Source organism: Phyllobates terribilis, unplaced genomic scaffold, assembly GCF_046119375.1.
Source record: "Phyllobates terribilis strain yellow unplaced genomic scaffold, ASM4611937v1 Scaffold_4__5_contigs__length_816908805, whole genome shotgun sequence".
NCBI classification, from domain to species: domain Eukaryota; kingdom Metazoa; phylum Chordata; class Amphibia; order Anura; family Dendrobatidae; genus Phyllobates; species Phyllobates terribilis.
Genome location: NW_027362764.1, coordinates 165,104,517 through 165,130,663, shown reverse-complemented (window position 1 = coordinate 165,130,663; position 26,147 = coordinate 165,104,517). Strand labels below are relative to the sequence as shown.

At 43.0% G+C, this 26,147-nt stretch overlaps 2 protein-coding genes across 5 annotated transcripts in view; both read right to left on the bottom strand.

Annotated features, from left to right (window-relative positions):
* The window catches only part of SNX10 (sorting nexin 10), a 48,641-nt gene extending 47,173 nt beyond the window's left edge, over positions 1–1,468 (bottom strand). Inside the window, exon 1 of the mRNA XM_073676559.1 lies at positions 1,307–1,468. The gene's annotated coding sequence lies outside the window, so the exon portion shown is untranslated. The remainder of the gene's footprint in view (positions 1–1,306) is intronic.
* A 10,074-nt stretch (positions 1,469–11,542) lies between these two features.
* Positions 11,543–20,329, bottom strand: CBX3 (chromobox 3). 4 transcript variants are annotated; one of them, XM_073677887.1, is made up of 6 exons: positions 20,177–20,327; positions 19,570–19,644; positions 16,614–16,753; positions 14,211–14,376; positions 13,472–13,566; positions 11,543–12,120 (listed from the first exon to the last, which is right to left on the bottom strand). In XM_073677887.1, exons 2-6 carry the CDS (start codon positions 19,594–19,596, stop codon positions 11,994–11,996), a joined length of 555 nt encoding a protein of 184 aa, XP_073533988.1. In that variant the 5' UTR covers positions 19,597–19,644; positions 20,177–20,327; the 3' UTR covers positions 11,543–11,993. The 4 variants fall into 4 exon arrangements, with proteins under 4 accessions (XP_073533988.1, XP_073533989.1, XP_073533990.1 ...); XM_073677888.1 differs by having other exon boundaries at positions 19,573–19,644; XM_073677889.1 differs by lacking the exon at positions 19,570–19,644 and having other exon boundaries at positions 20,177–20,329.
* Between the last annotated feature and the right edge of the window lie 5,818 nt (positions 20,330–26,147).

Here is a 26,147-nt window from a genome sequence, read left to right as displayed (position 1 = left end):
CACTCCTATGCCATCCTGCCACAAGCTAGGCAAAAAAGTTGTCCGCCTGAAGTCACCACTAGGTGGAGCTCTCTGTATAGAACATCCAATTGTATCTGATCACAATGCGAGCTCTATACAGTTGCAATCAAAATTTAACCTACATTGTAAGTTAGATTTATTGGAAAAATTACAGACTTTCTGCAACAAACCAATCAAATAAGTGCAATCTTAACAGAACCTGTGATTTACCCCTATAATGTATTAGGAACTCCTTATCAGCTTTGTGTGAATGTTTATACTGATCCCTTTATCACATAACTTTTCCTGCTGTCGGTGTAAAATTGTTTCATCCCGACATGCTTGTACCCGGACTAGTCCTGTGAGCCATCACTCATCATTGCAGATTGGTGGCATCACTGCCACAGCAGTGTGAGGGACAAGCCAGCACATGGGGGAGAGCAGAGAGGTGGAGAATAGTCTTCTACTCCCTGTACAGGCTGGTGTGTCCATCACTGCTGCAGTTTGGTGCCATCACACCCAGAAAAATGAGTATAATAAAGGATCAATACAAACCATCACCATGGAGCTTATACATTATTGGCATCAATCCCCTATACAGGCAGCCTATAGAGCGAGCATGTCCCACCCAAACCTGGATTTAAACTTACAGACATGTAGGGCACTTAGCCTCTATAAAACCCATCCCTGTAGTTCAGTTAATTACTTTTTATCTTATGCAGATGAAGGAGCTCTGGTGCACCCTTGGTGTGGCCGAGCGTTCCCCAGGGTGCACACCCTCCCTGACCCCTCTGCACGGCTCGTACAGGCAGGTGCCGGACACCCTGTAAATTGCTTGTTTGTTTGGTTTATTGCAACCAGCAGAAATATTCTATATTTTGCTATGAAACTAATTTTCAACTGGGTTGAATCATTTTGATAGCAGTTGTGCCCCCCGGCTGAGACCCCTCTACTACACAGCTGTGCATTAGTGATCAGCTTGTGTGAGGGTCTTATCGCGGCTCAGGCTGAGAAAGAAAGTCACAGACGGCAATAATTGGGCCACTGCATTCCTGATTTTGGCCACCACGGCCAGGTACTGCTAGCTTCTTACAGCACAGGAGATCTGATGGCGGACTGTGGGCTTATTACAGAGGATTCCCAGCAGAAGCACTGGAGGGGCGTCCTCTGCACATGGCTGGTGCTACACGCACAGGAGACACTGACTGCTGCTCACACTGTGAGACACACACCGATCATGTATACAGTTACTGGGAATACACCACGCACGTCAAGTCCCCCCGCGACAACCACCCCACGCACTCACCTGCCAGTCACACTGCTCTGCTCTGCTCCGCTCCGCTCCACTCCACTCCAGCCAAAGCCGGCACTAACACTGTCACGTGATGAGTGCAGCGCTCACTCCAGACCACGCCCCCTTACCGGCATTCGCACATCCCGGAAGTAGCCGCCAGGTGGTTGCTGGGTTAAACCACTGACAACAGAATGCGGGGGTGCGGTGCGATCATGGCGGCGCCGTATTACCGGCTTTCCTTTGTATGCACAGTAGCAGCATATTTCTCCATCCTTCGCTGTGACTGTGTTCCGTTTCTGTTCCTATGTAACCCTTTAACTCCTGCGATAGCTTGAGCATCAGTCTTATGTAGCTGGAGAAAATGCTCTTGGACGTGGCCTCCTCTTTTTTTGTGGATTTTTTTTTTCTTATTTCTAGACAGTTAATTTCATGTATTTTTGAAACTAAGAGGTTTGGGTGGAGTTTGGTTAAAAAAAAAAAAAAAAAAAAAACGTGCAGCAAATAGCTCTTTAAAAAAAACCACTATGTGTGAACCAGGATTAGAGAAGCACTACTCCTCCTCCTCCTCCTCATCATCATCATCATCCCATCAAAGGTTTATCCTCTTAATATATTGCAGACATCACATTATACAGCACTGTGTACTTACAATTGCTCATTCTGCCTTTCTACCCAGCTAATTCTTCTCTTTTCCTAAGTCTATGACATTGATTAAAAACTGACTAGCTCTATGTAGAAACAGGAGGTCAATTTTCCCTGTATGAGTCATAAGTCACTGCAAAAGTCCCTCTCAGGGTGAGGAGGGAGAAGCTGGATCAGGCATTGAGGAGGGGAATAATTTATACCGGGACAAGAGACTTCCTGTTTCTACATAGAACAGAGAAAAGAGAATTAACTGGGTAGAAAGGCAACATGAGCAATTGTAATTACATACACAGTGCTATGTAATATGATTGCAATGTATTACAACGTAGCACGTAATAGTAGGCACCATGTTGTAACCCCCGGTTCAGCACGGGCTCCGGCGCTGAGCCCGCACTAAACCAGGCACATGTTAGCTGATTTATATAGCTGACATGTGCCCGCAACAGCTGCAGGTGGAATCACGATCCACCGGCAGCTGTTAACTAGTTAAATGCCGCTGTCAATCTCTGACAGCGACATTTAACAGCACCGCGCCAGAAGCGCATCACTTACTCCACCCATCGGTGACCCCGTCACTTGATCGCGGGTCATTGATGGGTTGGCATGACAACTCAGGGTCTGCAGGAGTCCCCTGTGGTTGTCATGTCCAGATTGCTAAGAGTGCCGCCCAGTGGTCGGCGTTCATAGCAAGTGAGCCAAACTGCTACATAAAGGTGATCTGCTCATTGCCTGTATGTAGCAGAGCCAATCAGGCAAGTGCTGCTTCTAGTCTCCCATGGAGACTATTGAAGCATGCAAAACGCAAAAAAAAAAAAAAAATGTTTTTAAAAATATTTAAAAAATCTAAAAGTTTAAAGGGAATCTGTCACCACTTTGGAGTTATCAGAGCTACTATGGGCATAAAGGGTATAGAAAAGTAAATCTATACATACCTGTATGGCCCATAGTAGAGGTTTGAATGCAGAGAAATGTAGTTTTATCTTTCTGGTTTTTCACAGGCTTGGCGTCCCCCGGATGCCAAGCTATTCCCACCCCTCTGCTTGTTATTCTACCAATTCCCCGCCTATGTCCATGTTTAGATTTCCCCCCCTCCCCACACGTCACAGGGCCCTGTGACGTGCGTTTTTTTCCCTTACCTCCCGGCGCATGCGCGCGCTGCTCACAGGGAGCGCACTTTGTTTCCTCCCGGGCCCGTTCAGCCGAGCAGAGTGGCGTAGTGCTCTATTGCGCAGGCGCCGGAGAGTCGCCTGCGCAATAGAGCACTACGGCACTGTGCTCAGCCGAACAGGCCCGGGAGGAAACAAAGTGCGCTCCCTGTGAGCAGATTCTGAATGCGGCGATACCAAATATGTGTATGTGGGAGTTTTTTTGTTTTATATTGAATGAGGCGAAAGGGGGGTGATTTAAACTTTTATTTTTAAAAACATTTTTTTTTACACTTTCTGCTAACTTCAACAGTCTCTATGGGAGAATAGAAGCAGCACTTCCCTGATCAGCTCTGCTACATACAGGCGATGAGCAGATCGCCTGTGTGTAGCAGAAATTCTCACTTGCTACGAGCGCCAACCACTAGGTGGCGCTTATAGCAATCTAGACATGACAACCACAGGGGTCAGCTGCAGATCGCGGGTTGTCATGCCAACCCATCGGTGACCTGCGATCATGTGACGGGGTCACCGATGGGCGGGGTAAGTGACGCGCATCCGGTTTGCGCAAGTTAAATGCCGCTGTCAGAGATTGGCAGCGGCATTTAACTAGTTACCAGCCGCGGGTGGATCGCAATTCCACCCGCGGCTGTTGCGGGCACGTCAGCTGTATAAATCAGCGGATATGTGCACGGTTCAGTGCGGGCTCAGGGCCGGAGCCCGCGATGAACCGGGGGTTCCGACGTGGTGCGTACTATTACATGCCACGTCGGAAAGGGGTTTAATCACCCCCCTTTCGCCCCATTAAAAATAAAACACCACACATATTTGGTATCGCCACGTTCAGAATCGCCCGATCTATCAATATAAAAAAGAATTAATCCGATCGGTAAACGGTGTAACGAAAAAAAAATTCTAAACGCCAGAATTACTTTTTTTGGGGTCGCCGCAACACTGCAATAAAATGCAATAACGGGCGATCAAAACATCGGATCTACCCCAAAATGGTATCAATAAAGACGTCAGCTTGCGCGCAGAAAATAAGCCTTCACCCGGCCCCAGATCCCAAAAAATGGAGACGCTACAGGTCTTGGAAACTGGTGCCTTTTTTTTTTTTTTTTTTTTTTTTTTTTTTTTATAGCAAACTTGGGATTTTTTTTTCACCACGTAAATAAAAAAGAACTTATACATGTTTGGTGTCTAGAACTCGTAATGACCTGGAGAATAATAATGGCAGGTCGGGTTTATCATTCAGTGAACGTGGTGTATAAAAAAAAAAACAACAACTGTGGAATTACACTTTTTTTGCAATTTCACGGCACTTGAATTTTTTTTTTCCCGTTTTCCAGTACACGATATGGTAAAACCAGTGATGTCCTTCAAAAGTACAACTCATCCCGCAAAAAATAAGCCCTCACATGGCCATATTGACCGAAAAATAAAAAAGTTCTGGCTCTGGAAACAAGGGGAGCAAAAATGGAAAATGCTCAGGTCATTAAGGGGTTAAATTTAAGCCCCCTGCCCCCCGTCATATACTCACCCTCCAGCGTCTTCACCGTTTTTCAGCACCGCTCCGATCTTGTGGCGCATCTTCTGACTTGCCGGAAGAAGCCACGTCACAAGCTCTCAATGCAAGTCTATGAGAGCCAGAACGAGTCTCTCACAAACTTGTATTATAAAGTGACCTCCGCGTGCTACATGAAATACTGGAGCTGCGAGCAGGTCACTTTTCGCCGGAGACCGCAGGGAACGACTCCTGAAAGCGAAGGCAACGACAGGTGAGCATGAAACAGAGGAATTATACTTAAAGCACCACTCCAGCAGTGAAATTAAAAAAAAAACCTGCTGGAGTGGTGCTTTATTTTTGAAGGGAGGAGAAGTGATTCTTTAATAGCCATTCCTGATTTACACAAGGATTACGCTTTAATTGGATAAAATCTTACAACTCTATAATAGACTTCATTTTAATTTTTCTCTATTTGAAGCTATTAGGCTACATCCCCACGATCAGGAACCAGCAGCGCTATGGCCGCAGAGTATTTTCGCTGTGCTCTATTGCTGCACTTATTTGGTCAGTACATGCGGATCCACTGCATGTACTGACATTCAATCGGTCGACTCAGCTTCAGAAAATGACATGCTGCAGCTCATAAACCCAAGCCGTGGGGGAGTTTACACAGCGTTAAAAACAAGCACAGGGGTCATGGGATTTCTATAAATCCTATCCATTGTGCTATAGTGTTTTGGATGCAGCGCAGGTGAGCTTCTTCCAAAACGCTGCTATTCCTGATCGCGGGCACGTAGCCTATATCTCTGCCCCTTCTCAGACAAGAGGAGGACTGGCTATTATCTATGGGGTTTTCTGCTTCTCCTTGTAAAACAGAAATATTCTCATAGACTGATATTTGTATTGCTATCAGAAGATAGTGAGGGATTGAGGGGGGGGGGGGGGGGAGTATTAGAAATGTGTCATTTTTGTATAATAACCGAAATTTACATAAATCCTGAAAACCTATCAATGCGCTCTATTTCTGCACAACGGCTTCTGTACACAGATATGAATATAGACAGGAATCATATTCCAATCAGTGGACAAGTTGCTTTAACCCCTTCATAACAAGGCCCAATTTCCATTTCTCTTCTTCCCAGAGCCATAACTTTATTTTTTCTGTCCACATAGGCATATGAGGTCTTGTTTTCTTGTGGAACAGATTGTACTTTTGAGCTACACCATTCATGTTACCACATAGTGTACTGAAAGACGGGAAGAAAAATCCAAGTGAGGAGAAATTGAAAAAAAACACCTAATTTTTTTTTTAAATTGTTTTTACTGTGTACATTGTGATAAAAACATTTTTTTTAATCAATACAATTAAGACGACACCAAACATCCAATTTTTTTGTATTGTTTTGGTGGTGAAAAAAAATATTTATTTCTATAGCCCCATTGATTCCATGGTGCTGTACATGAGAAGGGGTTACATACAAAATACAAGTATAAATCACAGTGAATAAATGAACAATGAGACTGGTACAGAGGGACGAGGACCCTGCCCTGCGGGTCTACAGGGTGATGGGGAAGGAGACAGTAGGTTGGGGGGGTTGCAGCAGGCAGTGGTGAAGAAGCAGCAGGGTCAGTGTAGGTTGTAAGCTTTCAGGTTCCGTCTGAAGGATCCAAATGTGGTGGATAATCAGACGTGTTGGGAGAACAGAATTCCATAGGATGGGGGATATTCGGGAGAAATCTTGGAGGAGATTGGGTGAGGAACGAATAAGTGTGGAGGAGAGAAGACCATTTTGTGCAAGCTACTGTACTTGTCTGCTACATATACCCCTTTTTCACATGTAAAGCGCCATGGAATTAATGGTGCTATAATTAATAATAATTATGGGTATGGGTTGTGTCACCCTTTTCCAAGACACTTACCGGTTTAATTTTTCGATTGATGGAGCTCTGACTACTTATTTTTTGCAGGGCAAAAGGACGATTTTGATATTTTTGGGATGGCCTTAATGTTTTGATCTCGTTGCAGCAACCAAAAAAAAAAAACAAAAAACAATTTTGCCATTTTTTAATATCTCTCATTTACAATGTTTACCAATTGGGTTAATTATTTTTGTTTTGATAAATTGGACTTTTCTGAACACGGGGAGAAACCATTTGCATTTTTTTTCTTTATTTTTAATGGGGTAAAAGAGGGGTTATTTGAATTTTTTTTTCCTCACTGCATTTGTTAGTTAGCTTAGGGGACTTAAAACTGTAATTGTCTAATCGCTTGTGCTATATACAGCAATACCACAGCATTGCTGCATATAGTGAAGATCATAGCCTCCTTTGACGCCTGGCCACAGACTGGGTTTCAAAGGATCTCTGTAATGACTAGCACAGAGGCCTTCAGAGCCCCCCCGCTAGCATAGCAACCCCTTGTTGACTCATGATCACATCACAGGCATACCATGGTCACATTGAATGACACGCCCCCCTGCCGGCACATGTTACATGCCGTTAACTGTTAAGGACAGAGCTCCGCTCCATCTGTGATTGCTAAGAGGAATGCCCTGGCAGTAAAAGCCATTACCTGCCAAGTATGAGGCAGGCTCACCCTTTGAGCCCGCTCCATACATGTATGGCGCATGTCATGAAGGGGTTGCTTGATGCACAAGATTCCCCATAATTTGTCTCTGAAAATTCCCTACATCTGTTACTAGACTTCCACAGCCTCTGTGCCTGCTGCCTTTCACAGAAACAAGAGGTTTTCAGGGGTGGTGAGAAAAGCAGGGAGTGTGATAACAGTGCCACCCCACGGCGTGTGACCGCAACCAAACAAGTGGTCATCAGGAGGCGATACGTTTTTCTATGGGGCACTGCTTCTATCAGTCTAGTATGATGCGGTCACTACTCTTGGCCTCCATCACCATAACGGATTCTGGATATTAGGGGATGGCAGTGAAAGAAGCCATGTCAAGTTTTTGGTTTCCTGAGGGGAGGCTGTGATAAAAGCTGCAGGGAACACAGACTGCAGGTCCATGCCCCTGATTGTTTGAATGCAAAGTCACAGGAAGTTTAAAAAAAACAAAAACAAAAAAAACACTAACAGGCTGTGCCCACGATGCAGATATGCTCTGGATTTTTCCTGAGCGTTTCTGCATCTCCCTGGCAGAAAAAAACGCATGCGGATTGTACATGCGTTTTCCTGCCAGGGACAAGCGGATGTGAAGCGTTCTTCACATGCATTTCCACATGCGGGTTGACAAGCACTTTCCAAGCGATTAGCATCACTTGGAAAGTGCTTGTGACAACTAGGTCACACTATATAAATCCATGCAAACTGCATGGATTTATATAGTGTGACCAAGAGAGTGGTTAAAAATAAAATAAACCAATACTTACCTTCTGATGGCCCCTGCAGGCTTGCTGCGCTCCTGTGCTGGCAGATCGCGGTACGCAGTACTGAAAAGACCTGCCGTCACATGACTGCCGTCACCGCAGGTCCTTCAGTCCTGTACGATTGCCGGCATCCAGCACAGGGAAGGAGTCCGGGGGCCGTCGGAAGGTGAATATCTTTATTTTATGTTTTTTTTAATGGTACCTGGGTGTGGATAAGACTCTCCTCTACACCCGAGTACCATCCGCACATTAGAACGCGCCAATTACGCAAGTACAGATGGTCTTGCAGAATTGGCGCGTTCTAATAATTGGCAGTGCTGCGTTTTTTTCCGCAATGATAATCCGCAACGGAAATTTCCGCAGCATGTGCACAGCACATGCGGATTATCATTGGGGAACATTGCTGCACTTCTACCATGCGTTTTTAATGCGTTTCCACAGCTGCAAAAACGCTGCGGAAACGCATTAAAAACGCATCGTGGGCACACACACACTAGCTAGCCAGCTAGTGTAACAGTTGAAAATTTCCAAATAAGACAAATTACAGATGTGATTAGAGCTCAAAGACTTCACAGGGTATTCTACGTATTGGCTAAACCATTTGAAGTCTCCAAAAAGTCACTGTAGTTGAAGCCAAACTGCATGAGAAATTATATAAAAAAAAACCCTTACTCTTGCTGGATCCACTTTATAAAAAAAGAACACGGGCTCTAAAATTAAATCTGTAACATCAAAGTGTGTAAAAAGCTTCCGTTTGGTCAGAATCAGTGATGAGCGAGTATGTTCTGTTAACCCTTTCGCCGAGTATTTACAGCTGCTCTGTGATATGGTTGAATCACTCCCGTGTGCATGATTTGCAACTGTTTGACAGTTTTATTACATGTGAGGAGTGTCCATTTCTAACACATTCCTCACATGCAATAAAGCTGCCAAACAGTTGCAAATCATGCACACGGGAGTGATTCAACCATATCACCGAGCAGCTATAAATACTCCGTGCTCGGCCCGAGCATACTCGGCGAAAGGGTTAACAAAACATACTCGCTCATCACTAGTCAGAATATGTCAAGTCTTGTGAAATAAGTCACTAAAAGCCAGAGAAACCTTCCAGAGTACATACACATCTGTGAGGAAACAATAGCAGTCCATGACACAGGATGAGCGGCTGTAGGGGGCAATACTCCCAACATCTTGGCATGCTTTCCCCAACCTACTGTTTCCTTCCCCACCATCCTGTAGAATGTAAACCCACAAGGGCAGGGTCCTCTGTACCGTTCTATCATTGTTAGCCTGTTTACTGTAAGTGATATCTGTATTTAGCATGTAACCCCGTGTTATGTACAGCGCCATGGAATCAATGGTGCTATATAAAATAATGCTTTCAATTATGGATGTGACGAGCCTCTTCAGTGTAGTAAGTGCTCCACCTAGTGGCTTCTGATAAAAGCTACTAAATTGAATCACTGCTTCACATCCAATAGATCATATCAAGTGAAGCCAGACTTCATTCACAGCATGCATAAAGATGCCACAACAACGCCTTTATGGCTACAGATGCCAAAGCTGGCCTATGTAAAGCAGGGTAGGTGTGCAGCAACAGTCTAACATGCAAAACACAGGCCAGGCATGTTTTATTTCCTATATAGGGCATTATTCACACAGTGAGATTTGTACAATACATTTACATGAGTATTTGAATAAAAATGCTGACGAAATCCCAAGTCTGCCACAGAGCAGATATAATTGAAAGATTTCTACATCAATTTCATATAGTCCAAATCGACAGTATGAACAAGCACGTCCCCATCTGAGCAGATAACAGCGCTAAATTTTAGAGTCCCCCATAAACATTAAAGCTGGTTAAACCTGCCAATATGGGTCAACAGCCCGTCCTCAAAACTCCCTGCCAAGTTGCAACAGACCATTGTGTTATCCCAGGAGATAAACCACGATCAGCGAGTTGAGCGTTCCTGTGTATGGGGACTGTGAATAGATGGCTGTCACTGACATCCGAGATGTATCTGATGTGTACAGGGGCCTCTAGTCACCATTGCAACTAGCACAATAATACATGTGCAGTTATTTTAACAGCTGTCTAATCCTCACAAGTGGTGGGAATACAGATGTATACAGCTTCTGAAGTGTGCACTAACCTGGAGCTGCCAGTATAACAAGCTGTGAAGAGCTGTCTGTGTATTATGGAAACCAGCTAGTGGAAGGAGGAATACATTGGCTTGTATGGGTCAGAATGGTTAGTAAGGACAAGCACCAATCCATCCAGACTCACATCTTACTCCAGCAGAGTCTTCATGGAAAGTAGCGAGCGAAATGTGGCAAGTTCATTAAGAGGGAAGCAACACTGTGAATTTGGGGCATCTTTAAGATAATGTGCACCAGCGAGACAGGCGCATCTACCTCATGCCTGGCTCAAGTGTCCTTGATAAAGACTGTTTAAAGAAACATTTGAACCTTTTCTTGCCAGATCAAAATAAAATATATTCACTTATTGCATCACGATCTTCATTCGCCATCATTTTGGTTCTGAGGTTTTTGTGCCTATATTAAGTCTGCACTGGTCCTTTCCAGGAGCACATACCTCAGGAGCAGTGCTGTCAGTCTTTCCTCCAGAATCACCAGCGAGGATTGTCGTGGACTTCAATACATTTGTTGTAGTTTACACCACATGGAGTAAGTTATGAGAGGTTTGCTGGGCTTAAGACTCACTCCTTTAGCAAACTTTAACCACTTTAAAGTTTTGGCAGCACTAGCATGAAAAGGAGAACTTTGCAACATTTGTGCAGTTTTTTTTTCCCCATCTTTATACTCCATTTGTGCTGCAAAGTGATAAGTTAACACCCAAATATGACGCAAGAATTGTGATGTGACTTTCTTTTATATCACTGCTAATCTCACAGCAACAATGATGTGACAAAAAACAAGTTTAGCTTCAAATTGAAAGAAAGAAAAGAGTGGAGGGAGGCTCATAGCAACATTGCTGACCCTCTAATACAGAATCACATTAAGGAATTGTGTAAAAGCTTAGGGGGGCATTTTTACAATGAACCTGTTAATATGCCTTTAAAAAAAAAAAAAAAAAAGTATGAGGTTGTGTTTTTCAAAGGTGAAAATTTGCTTACATTTTACAGAGCATCTGTCATGTCTCTTAAGCTTAGGAGTCTGGGGGTCACATACTAGAGGGCAAGACATGGAGCCCTGGAATAAACATTTAGTATTTTACTAGCGTTAAGGCGTTGTCCTTTAATAAGACAGGCCCTGCGGTGCATAATAATTATTAAGAAAAAAAAAACACTTTCCCATTGATTCCCAGCAACTTCATCTTGACAGCAGGCTCCCTTTATATTGTATAGAGTCTACCGAGTGTATTGAGAGATGATAGCAGCTAGTCTGCCACCAGTTCACACTAGTCTTCGACAGACCCTGCAGAGGGGGACAATGAAGGATACAAGTAATAATGGCCAGTGTTATTCCTCTCGTACACAGAACTTATGAGAAGTTATCATTCTCCTATAAGATAGAACATGATGGTGCACACGAGGCTGGAGTCACACATGAGAATATAAAACTATTTATTGAACACTGCTCACCAGTATTTACATTGAAGTAAACAATATACAGTCAGGTAACATCCACTTACTACAGAGATCTCAGGAGCACTTCTACTGAAGCAACACCAGAGCTAATAACCTAATGATAAAGATTGGGCTAAAGCATTAACATGCACATCAAATGAAGGCTACAAAACACTTGCAAGTCTGTATTATAGATGGTTGACTTCAGTAGATTGAAGATTCATAAAAAAAAGCCTAGACAGAGCCAATACACATGTATCAGATGCTCTACAAGGCCGGGTACATTACGTGGGGCCACATTTAGCCGAATTACTGGTGTGGTTTATTCAGAAAAAGAAAAAACAACCTAACTTTATAACCTTATGGTTCAGGTGGCCAAAAGAATAATCAGTAAAAAAAAAAAAAAAAAGTCTACCATAATAGCAGTGACTTTATTGCGCTTCGTCTTCTGGACAAGAATGCCATGTTAATCTCTCTTCATAAAATGCAATTACAACTTGAGGACATTTCATGTTTGCTTCTTTTGCTGGGACCAAATCCGCTTCATCCGAGTCTTTCCTGCAAGAATATGTAATATGTTCAAACCCCCAGACTTATGAAAGACTAAAATTCAGACTAAATGAAAGTTGCTGTAGAATAATGTCAGTATTGTCAAATGCATCATAACACCAAGGAGCACTAACCAGAACAGACAAAGCACCTTTGGCTGCCCCCCACCAAGTATAATTGTCAAGTTTGCAGCTACAAGCCCCCCTTTGAAGCAAGCATGGAGTTCAGACAAACATGCTTGGCTATCAGAGGGAGACATGCCAAATCCTTGTCCCATGCACTGCACAGATTAATGAATTGTGTGGCATGGAACATGTCTGCAGTGACAGCCCAAGTGACTACAGGGGTGCCAGAAGCAGATCCTTTACCCTTTAAAGAGGATCAGTTGATTCATGCTGAACGAACTTGACAGTATGAATCCAAGATCAGCTGAGTTATTACAGTTGGCATGTTTTACTATGGGACACGGACATTTCAAAGGAAAAAAAAAAAAAATGGAACAACCAATCTTTGATGAATAGTCAAAGATGCAGATCCCTGGCAGCTTCTCCCCACCGCGATCTTTAAAACTGACAGGTCTCTCCTTATACACACACGTAGAGAAATATCAAAGGAGGTGGGAGTAGTTGCCAGACACTGGCCTCTTGGACTAGTAATCCATGAAGTATAGCCTACCGCCGATCAGATGTTATCAGTGTCGGCGGCCACTAGCCAGAAGTACTCTGTAGCTGCTCCATCTACTTATAGTGGTCAGGGCTTGGTACTGCACATCCACCTCCTATTCAAATCAATAAGAGGTGGATGTGCAGTACCCTGCGGCGGTCACTACAAGTAGATGGAGCAGCTTGGCAAGTGGCCGCCGATAACAGCTCATCGGCAGTGGTAAAGAGTGTAGGACCCCGGCCAATAAGACATTGACAGCCTATTCTAAGGCTAGGTCATCAATGTAATAGTGACCAACCTCTAAGCAATGTTGCGAAGTCTGATTAACTATTTGTCACTTCCTACAGTTTTGGGCTTACAGGTCCTTAAAGTGGTGGTCCAAAAGCCAAAGAAATTTTCATTTAAAACCCTATTTTCTAATATACTTGCATTAAAAATTCCCTACTGTTCCCCAACTACTCTTGTCATTTGTCACTCTGGAGAGGCTTAGATCTACACAGGGGCTGTAGGAGGCAGGTGAAAAATGAAGCTACTCAGCAAAATGGTCTTGAATAACTATCCTTTTTTGCATAAATTTACAGATTAAACAAGAAGTTGCAGAAGTGGACACCAGCTTAAGCATAATGTCCGCTTTTGCAGAGAAAATCATGCAACTAGTAGAAAAGTCATTGCAGCAGATCACAACTACATTACATACCATTTCATAAGGAACATCAGCTCCCCGCTGCTGTCTGTAGCTCCAATTATCCTCTCTGGTTCTAAACCTCTAGTGAAGCCTCTTGGTTTGTCAGCCTAAATGTTCAGGAAGGATGAAAAATAAATAGTTGGGACACCAGCACAAAGCAGCAACAAGATCCCCAATACACATACATAAGTGAGCTGAAACAGAGGGTTTGGCCAGGACTGGACAACCATTTCATCAGGGCCTCATGACTCATGTTAGGAAAGAAGAATTGGGCACTGAAATCAAATGCCCAATCCTTTTTTGTTTTTACTTAAGATAACCATACAAGAAACATTAACAGTGGCTTGGAAAAAGGGTGGGAGGGCAATAATGAGCCAGACATACTTTGGCCAAACACATTTAAATGAAACAATATCTCTTGAGACTAATTATATCTAATTCTAGCAACTAATTAAAAAGAGAAAAAAAAAAAGCAGTGTTGTGAGTCACCACAAAGTGCTTCACCCAACAAAGCAGCGACCACTACAGAAGCTCCCAGACAGGGCAGTGGGCTTATACACTGATCAGAGTCAATTCAAGAACCTGTTTAGCTGCAGTGGCTAATATTTGAATATCTGGCTCAGATTTCTACTACAATTATGGCAAACTCAAATTAACCTTCTAAAAACGTTTCAATTAAGTTAGAGGACATAAGTGTTTACATGGTCAACCATCAGTGAGAAGCAGAGCAAGAATTAGGAGATCACAGTACCGATTCTCGTTTCTTTTTGGTCTTGCTTTCTTCAGATTCGCTGTCAGACACAGATTTTCGCTTGTTGCCATCTGGTTTTTCTTTGCCAGCTTTTTGTGAGTTGAGAAAAGCTTCAATTAACTCTGGACAATCCAAGTTCTCTTCTGGTTCCCAAGTATTGTCTGCGCTGTAAGACACAAAAGAGGACTGTTAGAATAATATACATCTGATACAGAACGCTACAGCAAGAAACCACACTACAAGTTTGAGATACTAAGAAAATTTAAAAAGCTCAAATATATCCAAAAGGCTAGTTGCTACGAAGCATACATGCCAGTTATTTTCTGCTGCAGATTAGATTGCAGTAAATGTACAATGCCACCATAGGTAATGAGATTTAACTAGAAATCCACAGCAAACTAATCCATGCTGTGGATTTTAAATCCTTATTATGGTGTATACATTAAAGTGGGTTTCCCGCTTTTAGAGAAGTGGACCCCCTAAATGATTCTAGTAATGTGAAACTAAGCCACAATTCATTATTTGTTTACTCAGGGGTGTTTAAGTCACTTCAGGCTTTGGCTTCCAAAAACTGATGAAATAGTGACCAAAGTCACTGATATAAATATCACTAGTACTTTTAATATATTAACACTTTGGATGATTCATTGTTACACATACTACAGAATGTTGTGTGCCAAAATAGCAAGTTTCTGGGATTTAGGCAAAGGTTTACATAACATCTTGCCAAACAACATGTGGGAAGGGTTCATGAGCAGCGGTCTTCTCCCACCGACAACTACTCTAGGGAGTAAATCAGTGCAACTCATGAATCGATGACTCCAGAGAAGCAGCTAATTATCTGACATTTCAATGAAAACTAAAATAGTATTAACAGCAGAAATCAAGGTCACTTGATAGCTAAGGCTGTTTCAATGTCTAGTAGGCATCCGTTAGAAAGGATCCAGCAGTAACCGTTGTCTAGAAAGTTGTGCAGACAACTGTTTTTTTAAATTAAAGGATCCAGCTAAAAGTCTGCATCATTGAAGAAAAAAAAAAAAACTTAGCTGGATACATTTTTTTTTTTTTTTTTAAACATTGAAGTCTATGGACAACAGCCATCCATTATCTTAAATTGAAAGGGATCCAGTAAGCAAAAACAGATACTTCTCAAATGAAAATTGCTAATCAACAGATGCATTGCTCAGACTTCAGTGTTAAAAACGGATCCAGCAGAGATCAGTTTTTAGGACAGAAAGTTGTGTTTGCACAACTTTGCCAACTGATTCCTGCTGGATCCGTTCTAAGGGATGATTAGTAGACATGTGAACATGGCCTGAACCTGTATTCTAGGATGTGTTATCCTCATACCAGTAACAATCTGCCCAATTTTACTTACAGTCATTTGATACATAAACTGGCCCAAATGCACATAAAACAATAAAGCTGAATGTGCATTATCCATAGCCAATGAATAGTAATTGTTTACCATCTCCAGGGTGCATGGTTACAGAAAATGTGCCAGCAGGAGGGGGAGGAGAGCTAGTATTCAAGAGCAGTGCTGAGATATTCAAAAACAAAGCTCCTTAGTGTGAGGTAAACAATGGGTTAAAGAGTGTAAACTGAGCAGTCAGTCCTGCATTATTAGGTTTAATATCCTGGCACAGCTTTGAAGACTAGGTCTCTACAGATGAGAATTTCCTGTTCCAATAAAACACTCTTAAAATGGGGAACATGAACTGATTTTTTTTGCATCTTAGGACCCTTTCACATTGCATTCATCCTCATGCTTAGTGGTTCTGTCGGGACTTACATCAGAACCCATTGCAGAACAGCATTCAGGCATACGCACCAACGGAGCCATTGACTATAATGGTGCCAGCAGAGGGAACGTGTGCTGTCATGCATATACGCCTACTGGAGGTGGACACTCAGGCGCAGTCTATTACGCCTGAGTGTCTGCTTCCAGTAGGAGTATACACGACAGAGCACATGTTGACCGGGCTGTTCACTATAATGGTGCGGACAGTCTGCGCGTATGCCAGAATACAGTTTTCTGTGGGGTTAGGACACAAGCCCAGACGAAACCACTAAGCATGGGGATGAGCGACATGAGAAGGGGGCTTTAGTCTGAAAGACCACAAAGCAAGGAAGGAGGGGGTGTAAAAGACTTGGCTCTTTCCTAGTGATCAGTGCATGGTCACACCAGTCAGACAAATACCAATTCATGATTGAGGGTATATGCCAACATCTGCACCAAGAAGACTTTAGGTGTTCTGGCTTTTTTTTTTTTTTTTTTTAAACTAGTATACATCACTGTATACATGATTGAACCTCTGGAAATAATCAAAGGCAACATTATTTGAGAGGAAATACATTTATCTTTTGACTAAGTGTTTGGAAAAAGTGGGCCCTGACACTTACTCTGTGAACCCTTTCCACTTTAGATAATATTCAACCTTCCCATTTACAACACGTCTGTCCAGAACCTTTTCAACTACAAACTCTTCAGGTTCTGCTTCTTCCACTTTCTTGCCCTTTCCATTCTGCTTCTTCCCCATTTTCTGTCAAGGTGACAAGAAAATAATGAAAAAAAAAACATTATAAAGTACTAAACAGGCCAAAAACATTAACTTTTAAAGTATTTTATCAAATATACATCCCTTAAAATTTAAAGAGGTTGTATCCAGTCAATAAGTCATCCCTTATAGACAGGATATGGGACAACTTACTGATTGCTGAGGATCCCAATAATCCAGAGAACAAGATTGTTAACAGCTATGTGTGGATCATGTGCATCTCCACTTTATACAGATGGGAATCAAGCAGGCCACTGCTAACGGGATCAGGGGGATCCCATTGATAAGACCACCAGCAATCAATATGTTATCACCCATCACATCCACGAGATGACTTTTTAACTTTGTACAACCCCTTTAAATGTTTATCATGCATTTAAAAACATACAAAATGTGATAACTAAGGCTTTGTGGAAGAAAGGTAAAGGACCATGCAGTGCTCCAACATTAATAAGATCTGGTAAAATCCAGGAAAGTAACAGTGATTCTCCCCGTCCTCCCAAAACTGTTCAGCATTACATTAAAAAAAAAATGAGAAACCCTGACCCCAGTAGTAACCTGGAGGCAGTCTGGTGGGAACAGTCACCAATGCTGCATCTCAATGTGAAGCAGCAGCCAGATGAGCGCATCTGCTTACAGCAAAACCGAAGATTAGGAAGTATTTTTTCCAGATAACAGGGAGAAAAAATAAAAATAAAAATTTTAAGTAGTGGTGTATTAGTTAAGAACTGCAGGGCATGTGAAGGGGTTCCCACTACACGATATTGACCTATTCTTAGGATGGGACTTCAATATCAGTTCTCAGGGGAGGGGTGAAAGGGAGGAGGACCTTCCCCCACAACAGCACCATTGATCAGCTGCCAAAAGCTCTGGCTGGATGCAAACAGTGCATGGAGCGGACACCACTGCTCTGGCACACTGGAGCAACTGCTGCAGCTCTGCTACCAATCAAATGGAGAGCTGATCTGCAATAGCCAAGAGCAACCACTGAAGTGTGATGGAGCTTTGGAGCCCGCTACAGCACAGGTTAGGCTCTGTTCACATGAAAGCTTGCACATTTTGATTCTAAACTGGAATAGACTGTTGCATCCGTTACAGAAGCAGTTCCATCCATATATTTTTTTAAAAGGGTATATGTGCATGTAGTGTAGCACGAGCGTTAAAAGAAGTTGTCCACTACTTTGACATATCTGTAGGATAGGGCATCAATGTATGATCGGCCGGGGTCCCGCACGTGGCACACACACCGATCAGCTGATATGGGGCAAGTTGACGGAGGGTGTGCCATGTGCGGGACCCTGGCCAATCATACATTGATGCCCTATCCTACAGATTTGTCAAAGTAGTGGACAACTTCATTAATATACTCAACTACTGCTTTTTTTCGGGACCCAGCACCGTTCTGCTCCACTTCTCAGTGACTCCACCGCTCTGTGTGGCCCAGAAGTGGCTTTTACAGTGTAAGGCTATGTTCACACGTTGCGCTTTTTGCTGCATTATTTTATGCTAACTTTAAGCTGCGTTTTACAGTACCAGCAAAAGTATGATATTTAAGAGTTTTTTTTTCTCTGACATTTGAAAAACTGCGGCATGTCACTTTCATCGTTTTTTCACCCATAGAGAGAAATGGGTAGTGCAGAAACGCGGGTATCAGGTTCTGCTGCATTTTTTGGTGCCAAAACCTCAAGTTGCATAATTTTTTTTTTTTTGAGGGGGGGGGGGGCTCTAAATGTTATCAGCATGCTACAACAAGGCTCCATAGACTACATTGTAATAGACTTCGAGTCACGTTCAGGCTAGTCTGAATTGCGGTGACATCACTGAGAAGAGCGGCGCTGGACACCGGAGAGAGCAGAGGTGAGTATATTCATACACATGTTTTGTTATATGGGAGTGCTTCGTTGAGCAAGCAGAAGGGGCCCATTGATTATTATGGTTTTGTTGTTAACCAGTAGAAAAAGTTCAGCATTCTGGACTACTGACCACCCCATAGAAGTCAAAGGCACCCCCACTTCAGTTTGCATAATTCAATGGGTAATTTTGAACAGGCAACCAGAACGTCTGAGCATCTGACCGCTGCTAATGTAGCCAATTAGTTGGGAGTCTCATCACAGTGATATGATGGATCTGTATTAAAGATAGTCATCACTACAATGAAAATATATATATATTAAAAAGACAGTGAGCCCCAGCTGTAGGATGGCATATTTAGCTTGTGGGGTAACAGTGGACCTGCTGTATCGACCCCATACTGCGGACTACGTTAGAGCACTGCATTACCCATTTACAGTGGCCGGACACGGCCCCTTCACCTGGGCACACGCTGATGGCTGATATAGGCGCCACCCGGAGCCATGTTGCAGCAGTGTGCACAGATATAGTGATGGCCGTAGTCCCTTGTACATGGCTGCAGAGGCAGGAGCCCCATCCATTCAGGGTGTACATCCAGCAGGCGCTGTAATAAAGCTGTAGCCGGGGGCTGCATCATTAAGCCGCGCAAAAAACCGCACCCGCTCGCCGGCACACCCCGCTCAGGTCCCCCGCAGCCGCCCCCACTTACCGGTCAGTGCACGGTGGCCGCACTGCTCCTGATCACCCTAGGCCTGATGTGCGCGCGGCCCCGCCCCTGTGCGCGCATGCGCAGTACAGCCCGTGAGACTATTAGCGGGGCTGACCATCCTCTCACTACTCCGCATGTCGCGGGGACCACCGGGAATGACGCGCATGCGGCCCCCAGAGCGGCCACCGGGCCCGCACCCCTGTATACATGACTTATACATAACAATAGAAGAGTCACTTACTACCTGCGTCTCCAGACTGGCCTGCATTTAATACTATTATCTGGTCCCCTTATCGCTGTGCGGCACTATGAAGTCCTGTGTGTGAAATACATATAGAGCTTTTAGTACATGCAGGTCTCTGGCGAAAACACAGATACACGGCGAGGACTACACGGCCACCGCCGCAGGCATCATGTCGGGGCTTACATGTCGGGACTATGTCGTGACTGCTAGAGAGGTGCAGAGATTACAGCCCGGAACTATAGAGGTCCTGCAGGGGCCGCCGGGACCGGCCACCACACCGCCCCCCGGCCCCTCCGCCGTGCTCGCTACCGAGCTCCGCCATACAAGCGGCGGCGGGGAAGGAGCACGTGACTCGGCGCCCGCCGCACATGCCCGGGATTTCCCGCCTGCACAGCGCAGACATACAATGGCGGGAAAGAGCCGTTATTGAAGCACCGCCGCACAACGCCATCTTGCCCGCCACTGCATTCTAGCACATTGTCCCATCACCCCGCACTCCGTCCCCACATCTGCACAATAGCCCCGGGGCCAGGAACGAGCCCCGGCCCTCAGGCCACTACCCCAGCGTGAAGCGCAGCCGCACGGACAGGTGGCCGCCACCTACCTCTCTGCCGCTGCCTGCACTTATCCCCCGGTGCTGCTCCTCACTCACTTCTCACCGACAACCGCTTCTACTGCCGCGCACGACGTCACGGCGCTCGCGATGGGCGTGGCCTGCTGGTGACGTGCTAGAACAATGGGCTCCAAGCTTTCTGGCGGGGATTTTACTGGCGCGAACGTTAACCACTTCGCTGCTGTGGGAACGCAGGCTGGTGGTGGGCACAATGCACTCGGCTCACGTGTGGGCACCACAGGGTTAATGGTCGGCATGCGGCCGCCAGTCTGCAGACGTATATACATGTGTGCAGCAGCTGTATATGTGTGCAGTGCGGATATATATATCTATATATATATATATATATATATATATATATATATATATATATACAGTACAGACCAAAAATTTGGACACACCTTCTCATTTATAGATTATTCTGTATTTTCATGACTATGAAAATTGGACATTCACACTGAAGGCATCAAAACTATGAATTAACACATGTGGAATTATATGCTTAACAAAAAGTGTGAAACAACTGAAAACATGTCTTATATTCTGGGTTCTTCAAAGTAGCCACCTTTTGCTTTGATGACTGCTTTGCACACTCTTCGCATTCTCTTGATGAGATTCAAGAGGTAGTCACTGGAAATGGTTTTCACTTCACAGGTGTGCCCTGTCAGGGGTAATAAGTGGGATTTCTTGCCTTATAAATGGGGTTGGGACCATCAGTTGTGTTGTGCAGAAGTCTGGTGGATACACAGCTGATACTCCTACTGAATAGACTGTTAGAATTTGTATTATGGCAAGAAAAAAGCAGCTAAGTAAAGAAAAAAGAGTGGCCATCATTACTTTAAGAAATGAAGGTCAGTCAGTCTGAAAAATTGGGCAAACTTTGAATGTGTCCCCAAGTGCAGTTGCAAAAACCATCAAGCGCTACAAAGAAACTGGCTCACATGAGGACCGCCCCAGGAAAGGAAGACCAAGAGTCACCTCTGCTTCTGAGGATAAGTTTATCCGAGTCACCAGCCTCAGAAATTGCAGGTTAACAGCAGCTCAGATTAGAGACCAGGTCAATGCCACACAGAGTTCTAACAGCAGACACATCTATCCAACAACTGTTAAGAGGAGACTTTGTGCAGCAGGCCTTCATGGTAAAATAGCTGCTAGGAAACCACCGCTAAGGACAGGCAACAAGCAGAAGAGACTTGTTTGGGCTAAAGAACACAAGGAATCGACATTAGACCAGTGGAAATCTGTGCTTTGGTCTGATGAGTCCAAATTTGAGATCTTTGGTTCCAACCACCGTGTCTTTGTGCAATGCTGAAAAGGTGAACAGATGGACTCTACATGCCTGGTTCCCACCGTGAAGCATGGAGGAGGAGGTGTGATGCTGTGGGGGTGCTTTGCTGGTGACACTGTTGGGGATTTATTCAAAATTGAAGGCATACTGAACCAGCATGGCTACCACAGCATCTTGCAGCGGCATGCTATTCCATCCGGTTTGCATTTAGTTGGACCATCATTTATTTTTCAACAGGACAATGACCCCAAACACACCTCCAGGCTGTGTAAGGGCTATTTGACCAAGTAGGAGAGTGATGGGGTGCTACGCCAGATGACCTGGCCTCCACAGTCACCAGATCTGAACCCAATCGAGATGGTTTGGGGTGAGCTGGACCGCAGAGTGAAGGCAAAAGGGCCAACAAATGCTAAGCATCTCTGGGAACTCCTTCAAGATTGTTGGAAGACCATTTCCGGTGACTACCTCTTGAAGCTCATCAAGAGAATGCCAAGTGTGTGCAAAGCAGTCATCAAAGCAAAAGGTGGCTACTTTGAAGAACCTAGAATATAAGACATATTTTCAGTTGTTTCACACTTTTTTGTTAAGTATATAATTCCACATGTGTTAATTCATAGTTTTGATGCCTTCAGTGTGAATGTACAATTTTCGTAGTCATGAAAATACAGAAAAATCTTTAAATGAGAAGGTGTGTCCAAACTTTTGGTCTGTACTGTATATATATATGTGTGTGTGTGCAGTGTATGTATATATTATATGTGTGTGCAGTGTATGTATATATGTGTGTGTGTGCAGTGTATATACTGTATATGTGTGTGTGTGTGCAGTGTATGTACATATCTATATGTGTGTGTAGTGTATATATATATATGTGCGTGTGTGCAGTGTATGTATATATATGTGTGTGTGTGTGTGCAATGTATGTATATATCTATATGTGTGTGCAGTGTATGTATATATGTGTTTGTGCATGTGCAGTGTATGTATATATGTGTGTGTGTGTGTGCAGTATATGTGTGTGTGTGTGTGCAGTGTATGTATATATATGTGTGTGTGTGTGTGTGCAGTGTATGTATATATGTGTGTTTGTGCAGTGTATGTATATATATGTGTGTGTGTGTGCAGTGTATGTATATATATGTGTGTGTGTGCAGTGTATGTATATATATGTGTGTGTGTGTGTGTGCAGTGTATGTATATATATGTGTGTGTGCAGTGTATGTATATATGTGTGTGTGTGTGTGTGCAGTGTATGTATATATATGTGTGTGTGTGCAGTGTATGTATATATATGTGTGTGTGCAGTGTATGTATATATATGTGTGTGTGTGTGTGTGTGCAGTGTATGTATATATGTGTGTGTGTGCAGTGTATGTATATATATGTGTGTGTGTGTGCAGTGTATGTATATATATGTGTGTGTGCAGTGTATGTATATATATGTGTGTGTGTGCAGTGTATGTATATATATGTGTGTGTGTGCAGTGTATGTATATATATGTGTGTGTGCAGTGTATGTATATATATGTGTGTGTGTGTGCAGTGTATGTATATATATGTGTGTGCAGTGTATGTATATATATGTGTGTGTGCAGTGTATGTATATATATGTGTGTGTGTGCAGTGTATGTATATATATGTGTGTGTGTGCAGTGTATGTATATATATGTGTGTGTGCAGTGTATGTATATATATGTGTGTGTGTGCAGTGTATGTATATATATGTGTGTGTGTGCAGTGTATGTATATATATGTGTGTGTGTGCAGTGTATGTATATATGTGTGTGTGTGTGCAGTGTATGTATATATATGTGTGTGTGCAGTGTATGTATATATATGTGTGTGTGTGCACTGTATGTATATATATGTGTGTGTGTGCAGTGTATGTATATATATGTGTGTGTGCAGTGTATGTATATATGTGTGTGTGTGCAGTGTATGTATATATGTGTGTGTGTGCAGTGTATGTATATATATGTGTGTGTGCAGTGTATGTATATATATGTGTGTGTGCAGTGTATGTATATATGTGTGTGTGTGCAGTGTATGTATATATATGTGTGTGTGCAGTGTATGTATATATATATGTGTGTGTGTGCAGTGTATGTATATATATGTGTGTGTGCAGTGTATGTATATATATGTGTGTGTGCAGTGTATGTATATATATGTGTGTGTGCAGTGTATGTATATATGTGTGTGTGTGCAGTGTATGTATATATATGTGTGTGTGCAGTGTATGTATATATATGTGTGTGTGTGCAGTGTATGTATATATATGTGTGTGTGTGCAGTGTATGTATATATATGTGTGTGTGTGCAGTGTATGTATATATATGTGTGTGTGCAGTGTATGTATATATATGTGTGTGTGTGTGTGCAGTGTATGTATATATATGTGTGTGTGCAGTGTATGTATATATATGTGTGTGTGCAGTGTATGTATATATATGTGTGTGTGTGTGCAGTGTATGTATATATATATGTGTGTGCAGTGTATGTATATATATGTGTGTGTGCAGTGTATGTGTTACTGTAAAAGTCAGAAGGCCAGTAAAACCTAGGATTTACCGGTCAATCTGGACATTTACAGAGGCCGTCGGTAAAAGCTCAAAATGAAAAGTAAAATTGGACTTTTACCTGTGAAGTCTTGGTAAATGTTAACATTTACCGTCGAGCGTGGTAAAAGTCAGAAATATCAGGTGTGAAGATGGAACATCTGACTTTAACCAAGCGCAGTTGGTAAATGTACCTGAGAAGGGTGTAATAAAATGCTGGTAGTTACTTTTACCAACACATGCTGGTAAATGTAAAGATTTACCAATTCGCCCAGGTAAAAGTCCAAAATCGTTCATTTATATGGAATACATCTGACTTTTACCAACGCTGTTGAGAAATGTTAAGATTTACCAAGACTTCACCGGTAAAAGTCCAATTTTACTTTTCATTTTGAGCTTTTACCGACGGCCTCGGTAAATGTCCAGATTGACTGGTAAATCCTAGGTTTTACCGGCCTTCTGACTTTTACAGTAACATATGTATATATATTATACAGTTATATGAAAAAGTTTGGGCACCCCTATTAATCTTAAGCTTATTGTTTTATAAAAATTGGTGTTTTTGCAACAGCTATTTCAGTTTGATATATGTAATAACTGTTGGACACAGTAATGTTTCTGCCTAGAAATGAGGTTTATTGCACTAACAGAAAATGTGCAATCTGCATTCAAACAAAATTTGACAGGTGCATAAGTATGGGCACCTCACCAGAAAAGTGACATTAATATTTAGTAGATCCTCCTTTTGCAAAAATAACAGCCTCTGGTTGCTTCCTGTAGCTTTTAATGATTTCCTGGATCCTGGATGAAGGTATTTTTGACCATTCCTCTTTACAAAACAATTCTAGTTCAGTTAAGTTTGATGGTCGCCGAGCATGGACAGCACTCTTCAAATGATCCCACAGATGTTCAATGATATTCAGGTCTGGGGACTGGGATGGCCATTCCAGAACATTGTAATTGTTCCTCTGCATGAATGCCTGAGTAGATTTGGAGCGGTGTTTTGGATCATTGTCTTGCTGAAAGATCCATCCCCTGCGTAACTTCAACTTTATCACTGATTCTTGAACAATATTGTCAAGAATCTGCTGATACTGAGTGGAATCCATGCGTCCCTCAACTTTAACAAGATTCCCGGTGCCGGCATTGGCCACACAGCCCCAAAGCATGATGGAACCTCCACCAAATTTTACTGTGGGTAGCAAGTGTTATTCTTGGAATGCTGTGTTTTTTTGCCGCCATGCATAACGCCTTTTTGTATGACCAAACAACTCAATCTTGGTTTCATCAGTCCACAGGACCTTCTTCCAAAAAGAAATTGGCTTCTCCAAATGTGCTTTTGCATACCTCAGCCGACTCTGTTTGTGGCGTGCTTGCAGAAACGGCTTCTTTCGCATCACTCTCCCATACAGCTTCTCCTTGTGCAAAGTGCGTTGTATAGTTGACCGATGCACAGTGACACCATCTGCAGCACGTTGATGCTGCAGCTCTCTGGAGGTGGTCTGAGGATTGTCCTTGACTGATCTCATCATTCTTCTTCTCTGCCTTTCTGATGTTTTTCTTGGCCTGCCACTTTTGGCCTTAACAAGAACTGTCCCTGTGTTCTTCCATTTCCTTACTATGTTCCTCACAGTGGAAACTGACAGGTTAAATCTCTGAGACAGCTTTTTGTATCCTTCCCCTGAACAACTATGTTGAATAATCTTTGTTTTCAGACAGTTGTTTTGAGGAGCCCATGATGCCACTCTTCAGAGGAGATTCAAACAGGAGAACAACTTGCAAGTGGCCACTTTAAGTAGCTTTTCTCATGATTGCATACACCTGGCTATGAAGTTCAAAGCTCAATGAGGTTACAAAACCAAAAAAAGTGCTTTAGTAAGTCAGTAAAAAGTAGGTAGGAGTATTTAAAACAAGAAAATGATAAGGGTGCCCATACTTATGCACCTGTCAAATTTTGTTTGAATGCAGATTGCACATTTTCTGTTAGTACAATAAACCCCATTTCAAGGCAGAAACATTACTGTGTCCAACAGTTATTACATATATCAAACTGAAATAGCTGTTGCAAAAACACCAATTTTTATAAAACATTAAGCTTAAGATTAATAGGGGTGCC

Excerpts from the sequence above, each read along its gene's own strand:
- CBX3 (XM_073677887.1), bottom strand. The coding sequence starts at position 19,596 with ATGCAGGCCAGTCTGGAGACGCAGGTA. Across the intron at positions 14,377-16,613 it reads AAGTGGAAAGGGTTCACAGA|CGCAGACAATACTTGGGAAC; the intron begins GTAAGTGTCAGG and ends TGTGTCTTACAG. Across the intron at positions 13,567-14,210 it reads CCAAAAAGAAACGAGAATCG|GCTGACAAACCAAGAGGCTT; the intron begins GTACTGTGATCT and ends CTGAACATTTAG.